This window comes from Budorcas taxicolor, chromosome 7 (genome assembly GCF_023091745.1).
Source record: "Budorcas taxicolor isolate Tak-1 chromosome 7, Takin1.1, whole genome shotgun sequence".
NCBI lineage: Eukaryota > Metazoa > Chordata > Mammalia > Artiodactyla > Bovidae > Budorcas > Budorcas taxicolor.
Genome location: NC_068916.1, coordinates 22,957,503 through 22,972,117, shown reverse-complemented (window position 1 = coordinate 22,972,117; position 14,615 = coordinate 22,957,503). Strand labels below are relative to the sequence as shown.

The 14,615-nt window shown below is 36.6% G+C and overlaps 1 protein-coding gene across 1 annotated transcript in view; it reads right to left on the bottom strand.

The window, feature by feature from the left end:
• RAPGEF6 (Rap guanine nucleotide exchange factor 6) overlaps positions 1-14,615 on the bottom strand; it is a 215,657-nt gene that overhangs the window by 120,968 nt on the left and 80,074 nt on the right. The window contains exon 6 of the mRNA XM_052644367.1: positions 6,182-6,325. Within this exon, the coding sequence (XP_052500327.1) occupies positions 6,182-6,325 (144 nt within the window). The remainder of the gene's footprint in view (positions 1-6,181; positions 6,326-14,615) is intronic.

The window sequence follows — 14,615 nt, the reverse complement described above, 5'->3', positions numbered from 1 at the left end:
ACCTGGTGTGCTGCAGTCCATGGGGTCTCAAAGAGTTGGACATGACTTAGTGACTGAACAACAATTAAAAACTCAACTCATTACCCATGAAAAATGTTCACCACTGTAGGTTATTTAAAACACAGTAGTCAACTTTCCATAAAAAACACATACACTTAAATTCTTAAGTAAGTTGTGGTGGCTCAGATGGTAAAGAATCCGCCTGCAATGGACATGATCTGGGTTCGATCCCTGGGTTGGGAAGATCTACTGGAGAAGGGAACGGCTACCCTCTCCAATATTCTTGCCTGGAGAATTCCATGAATAGAGGAGGCTGGCAGGCTATAGCCCATGGGGTTGTGAAGAGTAGGACATGACTGATCGACTTTCCCTACTCTATCTTCAGAAGAGAACATAATTATGAGCAAATGCATATAAGTATGTATATCATCTTATGGGTTCTACTTCAATCAGAAGCAGCACAGTCTAGGAACATGGAAGTGTTAGGGAAGGCTTCTCTAAAGAGTTCATGGATGACTGGAGTTGTAGGAGCTGAGCAAGACTTTGTCAGGAGGACATGGTACAGGCCATTCTGGATAAAAGGAGCAAATAGCACGCTAAGATTCAAACTGAATCATCAAAGGACAGAATTACATTAATAAAGAGGACTGTAAGAAACTACCAGGGTGAGAGAAGAACCAAAGGAAGGAACAACCTACAAAATAATGGGGCCAGAAGGCTGAAAAGGTAGGCTGGGGCAGATGAGAAAGGGATTTACATATCAATTAATCTCAGTACTTTAACAATTAAATATTTCTGAGCTATATTTCTAAGATATATAACTTATTCATAAATTAATACATGTATTACCAATATATAATTTATTTATTAACACAATACACATATTCTAAAATATATAATCTATTTATAAATTAATACATGTAAAAACATGGTTAATAAATATTTCTAAATATGTGTGAATTTATACATGCATTAATACACGTAGTAACAGCAAAAATGCTTTGTGTTCACTGTAAATAAACAGAAAAATGTACACAAAATCTTAAGAGGATTACAGTACATATAAACTCTATTTTCTTCCCATGTCCCATTTTGCAAACTACATTTTAATGACCTAATTACTAAAAGAAAAAAGGTCTTCAAGTCAATAATTCCAAAACCAGTCATCAGTTTCCAGCAGACATCCTTTGTCATAATTGGCTTCTAGTCATTTATTATTATATGTTGTAAGGCAATTAATTCAGTGACTTTCATATACATTTATATAAGCACTCTATCTTGTAGGGTTGAAAAAATAAATTATTTAAAGTGAACCACAGCAAGTACAGGCTACAAGAAAATTGTGAAAGGCATAGGTGGCTGATTGCTGCCTGCCTGATTTTATATTTCCTACCTTTTTTCTCCCTTTGATAGTTTATCTTACATTTTTCAGTTATCTTTACATTTATACATATTTTGATAAACAGGTTTTATGGCCAGGAATCAATAAATAATAAAATTAATTTGTTAGTAACAGGAACAAACGTATTTTTTGAGTATTTTAAGTAACAGTAACAGGAACAGGAACTGTTGACATTACTGCATGTTTTTCAATGCACGAGACAATGAGCAGAGCCTCTTATACATAAAAAATCACTAAGAAGGATACACAACTTGCCCAAGTTACACAAGAAACCTCAACAAGCTTATAAAAACAGGCACTCCATTTTCTTTAACAGGCAATATGCTCTGCGGAATATAAGCATGATGGTTCACATTTTCAAAGCATGTACACTCTGATGGGAGAAACAGACATATGAATTTAAAAAAGTACAATGTAGTATAATAAATGGTAACAGGTATATACACGGGATACTACAGCAATGTAGATATGTATACCTAATCCTAACAAGAAAAAATCATGGATTCCTCCCATGAGATGATATAAAGTATTTAAATTAAAAATTTTAATTTTAAATTAAAATTCTCAGTCATACCAGCCACATTTTAAATGCTCAAAAGCCACATGTGGCTGGTTACTATCAGTTTGAAAACCACAGATATAAAACATTTGCATCACTGCAGAAAGTTCTATTAGACAGAACTGGTTTAGCCTACATGCCAGATAAATATTCTAGATCATCAGACTTTCTAATAGGTGGTAGAAGGCCATAAAAAGACTTAAGAGTTTAAAAGAAATAACACTGTTAAAAGATTCTTTTAGGACTGATAAAAGTAAAATGAATGAATTATTTGGTAGCAGGGGATAGTCGAGTACATAAAGAATAGGGCTAGGAGTACACACCAGAGAGAAGAGAAAAACAGAACTTGAAATAAACAAAATGATTAAACAATATTTTAAAATGCCAAAATTATATAATACTTTTCAATTAAAAAAATTCTCCTAAGTTCTTAAAATGAAATATTATTGCTTTTACAATAAAAGTTGTTGTGGGGGGGGCGGGTTGTTGGGAGATGCTACTACAACATTTCTAAAAAGAATGACAGTGAACACTAAAGCAATGACATGTGGAAACTGAGATAAGGGCACAAACATCTGAGAGAAAAAACCTAGAGATATCATTAACTGATTAAACCTCGAGTGTGCACATATGTTCTATCAGACCATCATGCAAGACAGGCAAACTCAATACTGTCATCCTCATTTTTAGAGCAAAGCAACCAAAGCATTAACAGTTCAGATAAAATGCCCCAATCATATAATAAATGAAAGAAGAATTCAGAGAGATGGCTCATCTAAATAAAAGACTGTTTTTACTTGTCTTAATTACCTATCCTATTCACTGGATATTGTTCCCAATCACCTTTATGCTATTTTCAAATATCAAGTACATCCTCCCCAAAGATTAAAGTTCTGAAATCACTGAGAATATTTGAAGATATTTAAATGTGTTGTGAGCTCTGAGAGCAACACCCAAAGGAGTTTCAATAATGTTATTACTGTTATAGAAGTGCTCTTTTAACACTAAAAATGAAAAACTTTTCAAGTTTAGAGTGTGGTTCTCATCTTTATACAAAGCAAGGTACATGAGTAGACTGAAAATATTTCATAAAAATAAATCATTTTTTTCAATCATTCTAGGCATTCACTTAGAAAGTATCTTTCAAACACATGCAAAATTTTTAATGCTCAAAATCTGATGTACAGGTTTGGATTAATGATACTTAAGAAAACTACTGTAACAAAATATTCCATACATCTTTAATAATTTTTGACCTTCAGCACTCTAGCAAGAAAAAGTTGATGGCTCGCAAGTGCAAAAAGAAACTGTCAAATTTCCACCGCTATCTTAAATAATGATTCTGGGACTTACATGGTGGTCCAGTGGCTAAAAACTCCATGCTCCCAATGCAAGGGGCCCAAGTTCAATCCCTGGTGGGGTAACTAGACCCCACATGCCACAAGTTAAGACTGAACATGCATGTGCCTCAACTAAGACCTGGTGTAGTCAAAAAATAAATTTTTTTTTTTAAAAAAATGAGTCCTCCTGATCTCTCTGAACTGCTGATAATACCCACAAAAGAAATAAAGATCCTATGGTAGTCATAAAACCAATTATCTACTGTATCAATACTGATTAAGATTTTTGCTATTAAAACTTATACCCATCCTTATCTAACTATTCCAAAATAGAAGGAGGAACACTGCCAAATTCACTGTAGTAAGCCACAATCACACTGCTATCAAAAGCAGCCAAATACACTACAAGAAAAGAAAATTACAGGCCAATATCTTTGATGAATACAGATGTTAAAACCCTCAAAAAATATTAGCAAATCTAATCCAAAAATATATAAAAAGGATCATACAGAATGATGAAGCTGGATTCATTTCGGGGTTTCAAGGATGGTTCAACATACACAAATCAATCACTGTGATATACCACACTAAACAAAAGCAGAGAAAAAAAAATGATAGAAAAAAAAAGCATTTGACAAAATTCAACATCCCTTCACGCAAAAACTTTCACCAAAGAGGGTAGAGAAAGAACATAGCTCAACATAAGAAGAGTCATTTATAACTCTTATAATAAAATTCATCACACTCAACAGTGAAAAGGTGAAAATCTTCCCACTAAATTTAGGAATAACAGGAGGATGCCCACTCACCACTTCTGGACAACACACTATTAGAAGTCCCAGTCATAGAAATAAGACAAGAAAAAAAAAAAATAAAAGGTATCCAAACTGGAAGGGAAGAGGTAAAACTGTTACTATTTCCAGATGATATAATACTTTCTATAAAGAGCCCTAACTTTTCCACACACAAACCCTTTTAGAACTAATAAATATATCTGGCAAGGCAGTAGTATACAAGATTAAAATATAGATATTGGTAAAGGAAAAAAATTCCTGTTTAAAATTATGTTAAATAAGCAAAATACCTAAGAATAAATTTAACCAAGGAAATGAATGACCTATACACTGGAAACTATAAAACACTGATAAGGGAAAATGAAGATGACACAAAGAAGTGGAAAGATAGCTCATGCTCTTAGACTGCAAGAATTAATATTGTTAAAATGGCCACACTATCCAAAGCAATCTACAGATTTAATGTAATCTCTACCAAAATACATAGAAAATTCTTCATAAAATTAGGGGAAAAATCCTAAAATTCATATGGAACCACAAAAGACCCAGAAAGTTCTATCCAAGAATATACAAAATGTCATTAGTAGTTCCATAAGTAAGTGATGGGACTAATCAACTTTTAATTTTTCAAAAACAGACAAGAATCATTTGTGCAATAAGTCCAAACTTAACTAAAACTTGAGTTAGCTAAAATTAATTAGTGACAGGGAAAGTTACTATATAAAAGTGGGAATTCCCTGGCAGTCCAGTGGTTAAGACTCGGCACTTTCACTGCCATGGTCCCGAGTTCAATCCCTGTTCTGCAAACTAAATGGTACAGCCAAAAAACAAAACAAAACAAAAAACCATTAAATAATAAAAACAGGAAATGAACTTTCATGTAATAAAAATGTGAGGACTACTTCATATGTTATTGCTTGTTGTCAGAATGTGTTCAATCAAAGAAATTAGGCAAATAATGACTAAATCCTTCAGTTTAGTCACTCAGTCGTGTCCGACTCTTTGCGAGCCCATGAATCGCAGCACACCAGGCCTCCCTGTCCATCACCAACTCCCGGAGTTCACTCAAACTCACATCCATTGAGTTGGTGATGCCATCCAGCCATCTCATCCTCTGTCGTCCCCTTTTCCTCCTGCCCCCAATCCCTCCCAGCATCAGATCCTTACAGCTGCTCACATTTAACACTCTAACACAAACAACTCCCTAAATAATCCTCCTTATTCCTAAGATGGAATGAATTTCTGTTTCTGACAACCAAAAGAACATATACCCTTGGGAATTTTGATACCCTAAATCTCTAGGCTGTTTTTATATTTTGGGGGATCAAGTTTCCTTTGAAAACTTATAAAACACACCTGGATTTATTCTTTCTTAAATTATCCTTATTCCTTGATTCAACTATTGGATCATTCAAAAAGTTTCTTCAAGTATTTCCCGTAAGATCATATGGGAAATTCTGAAAAAACTTTTTGGCCAACTCAATACTTTTCAATCTGAAAAGCAGCATCTATCATTACAATATTAAAGACTTAAGAAGATTTTCTGGTTTTATGGAAGTTGTTTATTTCATCATCATCTTTCAGTAATTGCCTGTGAAAACATACCTTTAACAATTGCATATATTTCTGCACTAGCATACAGTAGCATAACTGTCCCACACCTGAAGGGAAGAACCGACATTTTTTAAATTTCTTTGGCATGCCTTAGTCCATAAAACAAAAAAAGCTCCCAAATGAGTCTGTTTTCTGAGTTCTCTTGGCACACATACACTCAGGGCACACCATTCAAGCAACAGAAAGGTAAGAAAATCCACAAGCATGTCTAAAAAGATATATTAAAAAAATTCTTTTACACCATTTAAACAAAAACAAATACCCCACTGGTAAGACTATTTCTATCAAAGCCAACACACCAGAAACATTTTTAAAAATTATATAGTTATCTTTACGTGCCCCAAACTTTTATCTGTAGTGCCCAAGTGTTGATATTACCAAAAATATATGCTGATATTACCAAAAATATGTTATGTTCATACTGTATATGAACATCAAGGAATATCAATGAAATGTTCGTAAATATACTCACAGAAAGATAGTTGTTAACATCCACATCATCAGTAATAGTCTGGCGTTCTCCTTTACAATTAATTTTCCGAAACCGTCTTCGAGACTGTCTGGCAGGAATTTCTCTTTGTAGAATACTATCTTCATTATCTTTGGAATTCTCTACCTGAAACACATGTTCACAGTCCTGATTAAACATCCAATTTTTCCATATTACTGATAGTCTGTGGAGTTTTAACAGGCTCATAAGGAGGCTTCATTTACTTCAAGCAAGAAAACTGCCTCAAGAAAAGTCTGTATAGGACAATGCTCATGAGTACAAAAAGATTAAAGGTGACATTATAAAGATCTGGAGACCACAATTTCCTCCCAGGAAACAGTCTCTCTTGCTTACATGAGCATACATCCTCCTAAGTAAAGTCACTTACCAGAAATGAAGGCTGTTAACTACACCTACACATATCACAACATCTGAGTTAGTCTAATTACAAACTGCCTGGTTATACACATATTTCATTTAGCAAACAATCATGGTTATGCCTTCAGTGAACTGCTAAACAATGAAACAAAAATGCTTTATGTGTTATTCTTTGATGTCCATCTTAATGTGTGAAAACAGTCAAGAGTAACTAAGGCTGGCATCTTCTATGGAGGAAGGGAAAACTAACATTTATTGAGGGCTTGAGGCCAGCATGCATATACATTATACTATATAGTTTACACAACAGCCCTGTAATCAGATATTCAGTTCAGTTCAGTCGCTCAGTTGTGTCCGACTCTTTGCGACCTCATGAATCGCAGCACGCCAGGCCTCCCTGTCCATCACCAACTCCCAGAGTTCACTCAAACTCATGTCCATCAAGTCCGTGATGCCATCCAGCCATCTCATCCTCTGTCATCCCCTTCTCTTCCTGCCCCCAATCCCTCCCAGCATTCAGGGTCTTTTCCAATGAGTCAAATCTTCGCATGAGGCAGACAAAGTATTGGAGTTTCACCTTCAGCGTCAATTCTTCCAATGAACACCCAGGACTGATCTCCTTTAGGATGGACTGGTTGGATCTCCTTGCAGTCCAAGGGACTTTCAAGAGTCTTTGCCAGCACCACAGTTCACAAGCATCAATTCTTCGGTGCTCAGCTTTCTTCACAGTCCAACTCTCACATCCATACATGACCACTGGAAAAACCATAGCCTTGACTAGATGGACCTTTGTTGGCAAAGTAATGTCTCTGATTTTGAATAGGCTATCTAGGTTGGTCATAACTTTCCTTCCAAGGAGTAAGCATCTTTTAATTTCATGGCTTCAATCACCATCTACAGTGATTCTGGAGCCCAAAAAAATAAAGTCTGCCACTGTTTTCACTGTTTCCCCATTTATTTCCCATGAAGGGATGGGACCAGATGCCATGATCTTAGTTTTCTGAATGTTGAGCTTTAAGTCAACTTTTTCACTCTCCTCTTTGACTTTCATCAAGAGACTCTAGTTCTTCTTCACTTTCTGCCATAAGGGTGGTGTCATCTGCATATCTGAGGTTATTGCTATTTCTCCCAGCAATCATGATTCCAGCTTGTGCTTCTTCCAGCCCAGCGTTTCTCATGATGTACTCTGCATAGAAGTTGCAGGGTGACAATATACAGCCTTGACGTACTCAGGTGTTACTATTTCCAATTTAAAGGTGAACAAGGGAAAATCCAAAAAGATCAGTGACTTCTAAGTCTCATAACAGTGATACTTATTAAAGGTGATCTAGAATACAAGCCTGTTTCCAAAACTTATGCCACTGATACAAGACTACATTGCCAAGGGAGGAGGGGAAGGATAGAAATAGCTCAGTGATATTAATAGGTACAAACATCCAGCTGTAGAATAAATGACTCATGGCTATGAAATGCACAGGGTGAAGAATTTAGTCAATAAATCTGTAATAACATTGTATGGTGACAGATGGTAATAGGACTTATTGTGGTGATTATTTTGAAATGTATAGAATTACCAAATCACTACTTTGGGTAAGAGGAACTAACCTAACACTTAAGTTAGTTTAACCTCAGTGTTCTGGGTTGATTTTACTTCAAAAACAAACAAACTCACAGTAAAAGAGATGAGATTTGTGGTTCCTAGAGATGAGGGCTGAGGGAAGAAGAACAGAACTGGAGGAATCAACCTTCCCAAATTCATACTATACTACAAAGCTACAGTCAACAAAACAGTATGGTATTGGCACAAAAATAAAAAAATAGATCAATGGAACAAAACAGAAAGCCTGGAGATAAATCCTTACACCTATGGACACCTTAACTTTGACAAAAGAGGCAAAAATATACAATGGAGAAAAGACAGTTTCTTCAACAATTGGTGTGGGAAAACTGGTGAACTATGTGTAAAAGAATGAAATTAGAACACTTTCTAACACCATACACAAAAATAAACTCTAAATGGGTTAAAGACCTAAATGTAAGACTAGAAGCTATAAAACTCTTAGAAGAAAATATAGGCAGAACATTCTCTGACATAAATCACAGCAACATCCTCTATGACCCACAACCCAGAGTAATGGAAATAAAACCAAACAAATGGGACCTAATTAAGCTTAACAGATTTTGCACAACAAAGGAAACTATAAGCAAGGTAAAAAGATGGCACTCAGAATGGGAGAAAATAACAACAATGGAAACATCTGCAAAGAATTAATCTCCAAAATATGCAAGCAGCTTACGCAGCTTAATATCAGAAAAACAAACAAGGCAATCAAAAAAGTGGGCAGAAGACATAAACAGATGACATACAGATGGCCAATAAACACATGAAAAGATCCTCAACATTGCTTATTATTAGAGAAATGCAAATCAAAACCACCGTGAGGAATCATCTCACACTGGTCAGAATGGCCATTATCAAAAAGTCTACAAACAATAAATGCTGGAGAGTGCCCAGGAGAAAGTTGTAGAGAAAAGGGAACCCTCTTACACTGCTGGTGGGAATGCAAACTGATAAAACCACTATGCAGAACAGTATGAAGTTTCCTTAAAAAAACTAGGACTAAAACTGCCACACAACTCAGCAATCCCACTACTGGGCATATACCCTGAGGAAACCAGAATTGGAAAAGACACATCACATGTATCCCGATGTTCACTGCAGCACTATTTACAATGGCTAGGACATGGAAGCAACCTAGATGTCTACTAGCAGATGAATGGGTAAGGAAGTTGTCATACATACACAAAAGGAATATTACTCAAAAGCTATAAAAAGGAACACATTCTAGTCAGTTTTAATGAGGCAGATGAATCTAGAGACTATTAAAGTGAAGCAAGTCAGAAACAAAGATAAATACTGTAAATTAATGCATGTATATGAAATCTAGAAAGATGGCATCAGTGATCCTACATGCAGAGTAGCAAAGGAAACACAGATATAGACAACAGACCTTTGGACTCGGTGGGAGAAGGAGAAGGTGAGATGATTTGAGAGAATAGCACTGAGACATATATGCTACCATATGTAAAATAGATAACCAGTGTGAGTTTGATATATGACACAGGGCACCCAAATCCAGTGCTCTGTCACAACCTGGAGGGATAGGGTGGGGGGAGGTGGAAGGGACACATGTATAACTATGGTTGATTCATACTGATGTATGACAGAAACCATCACAATATTTTAATTATCCTCCAATTAAAATAAATAGATTTAAAAAAAGAAAAAATAAAGCAGAAACTTCCAGTTATAAGGCAATTAAGTACTAGGGATGTGATGTCAACACGATAAATAAACACTATTGTATACAACTCAGTGACACACATGTTATATATGAAAGCTGTTAAGAGTAAATCCTAAGCATTCTCATCACAAGAAAAACATTTTTTTCTATTTAACTTTCTATCTACATGAGATGATGGTCAGTCATTAAATTTATTGTGCTTTATCACTTCATGATGTTAAGTCAAATCATTATGCCTTAAACTTATACAGTTGTATATGTATAAATTTACATATATAATAAATAAAACTGGAAGGATAATAAAATAAATATTTATTATTATCCCTCAATATAACTGGAAGGAAAGAAAAAGACTATCTTGCCTATCTACTAAAAATTACAAATTACATCATAACTTAAAAAAATCACTTTTGCAACGGTATACTGACATGTTCTAAAGTAGACTTATAATTAACCTCACACTCAATAAATAACAAACAACAATTTCAGCTTTTTCCCACAACTACTTCTCCTGCTAATATTGTATCACTTGCTGATGGTATCAAAAATATCCGAGTCATCGAAGAATGAAATTTCAACATTTCCAATTCCTCTGCTTATCTTCCAAATCTTATCTTCAATCATTTCTTCAAAACTGTAGAATGGTTTTTTAGAAATCCCTTTCATGATGCCTTTTCATTCCCACTATCACCATTCCTTAGTCAAGCCTTCATCACTTCAGTCCTAAACTTACTGCTTCTGTCACGGTCTTCTCCAATTCCATCTGGCATGGTCAGGTAAATCACCTAGATAAAACAGTATGTCGTCCCCTGTTCAAAATGCTACAGTGGACCTCTAATGGATACCAAATAAATTTAAACTATTACATTTGCTATCCCAAGCCATATGTGCTCCATTGCCAAAATAATTTCAGCACTTTATCTTACACAAGGAAGTCTGGAGAAACTGCTCCCACATCCTCCTCACAAAAAATCCTCTCACTTAAAAGCTCCAATGAGATATGCAAAACTTCCTGATGATTTCTCAGAAAGAATCAATGTCTAAACAGTTCTGTTTCCAATGTGAGTGTTCAGGAGTAAGTAGCAGTCAAAACACTGTGACTATTCATGGTTCCCTACTTTGGCCACCTGATGTGAAGAACTGATTCATCTGAAAAGACCCTGATGCCGGGAAACACTGAAGGCAGGAGGAGAAGGGGATGACAGAGGATGAGATCGTTGGATGGCATCACGGACTTGATGGACGTAAGTTTGAATAAATCCCAGGAGTTGATGGTGGAGAGGGAGGCCTGGCATGCTGCAGTCCATGGGGTTGCAAAGAGTCAGACAGGACGGAGCAACTGAACTGAAACATAAATAAGTTACATTCTGCTAAACAAGTTTACCTACTTCAATTTCTGTTATTCTATCCATTTTATCTTCATATGCTACCGATCATGTGAGAACATCTCAACTGCCATCTCTTCAATGACCACAAGACATTCCTTTGACTGGTTTACTATGTGTACCTGACCTAGAGTTCTCATAAATAGGACTGCTTTCAGGCCTTTGCATTCATTTGTATTATTTCTGCCTAAAAGTCATTCCTCCTCTGCTAAAATCTTGGCAAGCTATATATTCCTCATAACCCAGTTCAACTAACCCTACCTCTGCCCCAAGAAGGTATCACCCCTTCTACAGCACTAAGTATATTAGCTGTAATTATTAGATAAGCCCACCTCACTACAAGTTCTCTAGTATAAGAACTGCATTATATTTATATTCATCTTTGCTCACTTATTAAAAATCTTTGCCAAAATGGGCATTAAATTCTTTCTTTCTCCCTACAGATTTTAAGCCCTTTCAAGTATGTGTAAGATACTCAACAAATACACAGGCAGACAGGATAACTTACTGAATATTATTTTTTTGAAAGGTAAAATCCAGAAGACTCATGTGTTGACAGCCTAATTCAAAACTACAGAATTTTGTACAGGTAGTAAATACATGTCACCTCTTTGAGATTAAATTTCCTCTTTTAAAAAATGATCTTACTTACTAAATCACTACATTGGGCCAAGTATCAGAAACTATAAGTTATATCCTTTAAGGCTCACAGCATAGCTACTCTTTCTGTTAACAGATGCTATGGAGCCTCATAAAGCTTTTTATTTCACACAAATGGATGAGCAAAAATTCAAAAATTAAGTGTGACTGAAAAGTTCATTGCTTCATACCATCCTATTCCACAGGATGTTCTAGATTATTTAGGTGAAATTCCAGTATAATGATTCTTAGATCTTTTATTATCTACCATTTATCTAGCAAAAACAGTGATTTAAATGAAACAGGATTTTCAAGATAGAAATAGTAGTAAATTAAAATTAGGAAAGGAGTTTCTAAGCCTCAAAAATGTGGGGAAAGTACCAAATGAAAAGAAAAAACCAAACACTGTATAAATGATTAAACGCTCACTGAACACAACTGAAATGTGAGATTAGATTTTAAAAGTGAAATCTCATAAATACATACTGCAATGGCACAAAAGTAGGAATCCTAATGCAAAGAATGAAGTGAAGGCAAAATACCAGGAAACAGGCTAGCAACAAAGACCCAATCTATCAGATGATTTCTCAACTTTAAAGGCAAGACTTTCCACTTTGATGGTTAGTTCAGTACAGTCGCTCAGTCGTGTCCGACTGTTTGTAACCTGATTAATCGCAGCACGCCAGGCCTCCATGTCCATCACCAACTACAGGAGTTCACTCAGACTCACGTCCATCGAGTCAGTGATGCCATCCAGCCATCTCATCCTCTGTCATTTCCTTCTCCTCCTGCCCGCAATCCCTCCCAGCATCAGAGTCTTTTCCAATGAGTCAACTCTTCGCAAGAGGTGGCCAAAGTACTGGAGTTTCAGCTTTAGCATCATTCCTTCCAAGGAAATTCCAGGGTTGATCTCCTTCGGAATGGACTGGTTGGATCTCCTGGCAATCCAAGGGACTCTCAAGAATCTTCTCCAACAGCACAGTTCAAAAGCATCAATTCTTCAGCGCTCAGCCTTCTTCACAGTCCAACTCTCACATCCATACATGACCACAGGAAAAACCATAGCCTTGACTAGACGGACCTTAGTCAGCAAAGTAATGTCTCTGCCTTTCAATACGCTGTCTAGGTTGGTCATAACTTTTCTTCCAAGGAGTAAGGGTCTTTTAATTTCATGGCCGCAGGCACCATCTGCAGTGGTTTTGGAGCCCACAAAAATAAAGTCTGACACTGTTTCCACTGTTTCCCCATCTATTTCCCATGAAGTGATGGGACCCGCTGCCATGATCTTCGTTTTCTGGATGTTGAGCTTTAAGCCGACTTTTTCACTCTCCTCTTTCGCTTTCATGAAGAGGCTTTTTAGTTCCTCTTCACTTTCTGCCATAAGGGTGGTGTCATCTGCGTATCTGAGGTTATTGATATTTCTCCCGGCAGTCCTGATTCCAGCTTGTGCTTCTTCCAGCCCAGCGTTTCTCATGATGTACTCTGCATAGAAGTTAAATAAGCACGGTGACAATATACAGCCTTGACGCACTCCTTTTTCTAATTGGAACCAGTCTGTTGTTCCCTGTCCAGTTCTAACTGTTGCTTCCTGACCTGCATATAGAGTTCTCAGGAGGCACGTGAGGTGGTCTGGTATTCCCATCTCTTTCAGAATTTTCTACAGTTTATTGTGATCCACACAGTCAAAGGCTTTGGCATAGTCAATAAAGCAGAAATAGATGTTTTTCTGGAACTCTCTTGCTTTTTCGATGATCCAGCGGATGCTGGCAATTTGATCTCTGGTTCCTCTGCCTTTCCTAAAACCAGTTTGAACATCAGGAAGTTCACGGTTCACGTATTGTTGAAGCCTGGCTTGGAGAATTTTGAGCATTACTTTACTAGCGTGTGAGATGAGTGCAATTGTGCAGTAGTTTGAGCATTCTTTGGCATTGCCTTTCTTAGGGATTGGAATGAAAACTGACCTTTTCCAGTCCTGTGGCCACTGCTGGGTTTTCCAAATTTGCTGGCATATTGAGTGCAGCACTTTCACAGCATCATCTTTCAGGATTTGAAATAGCTCCACTGGAATTCCATCACCTCCACTAGCTTTGTTCGTAGTGATGCTTTCTAAGGCCCACTTGACTTCACATTCCAGGATGTCTGGCTCTAGATGAGTGATCACGCCATTGTGATTATCCGGGTCGTGAAGATCTTTTTTGTACAGTTCTTCTTTTGTACAGTACAGGTGTATTCCTGCCACCTCTTCTTAATATCTTCTGCTTCTGTTAGGTCCATACCATTTCTGTCCTTTATTTTGCCCTTCTTTGCATGAAATGTTCCCTTGGTATCTCTAATTTTCATGAAGAGATCTCTAGTCTTTCCCATTCTGTTCTTTTCCTCTATTTCTTTGCACTGATCGCTGAAGAAGGCTTTCTTATCTCTTCTTGCTATGCTTTGGAATTCTGCATTCAGATGCTTATATCTTTCCTTTTCTCCTTTGCTTTTCGCTTCTCTTCTTTTCACAGCTATTTGTAAGGCCTCCCCAGACAGCCATTTTGCTTTTTTGCATTTCTTTTCCATGGGGATGGTCTTGATCCCTGTCTCCTGTACAGTGTCACGAACCTCATTCCATAGTTCATCAGGCACTCTATCTATCAGATCTAGGCCCTTGAATCTATTTCTCACTTCCACTGTATAATCATAAGGGGTTTGATTTAGGTCATACCTGTA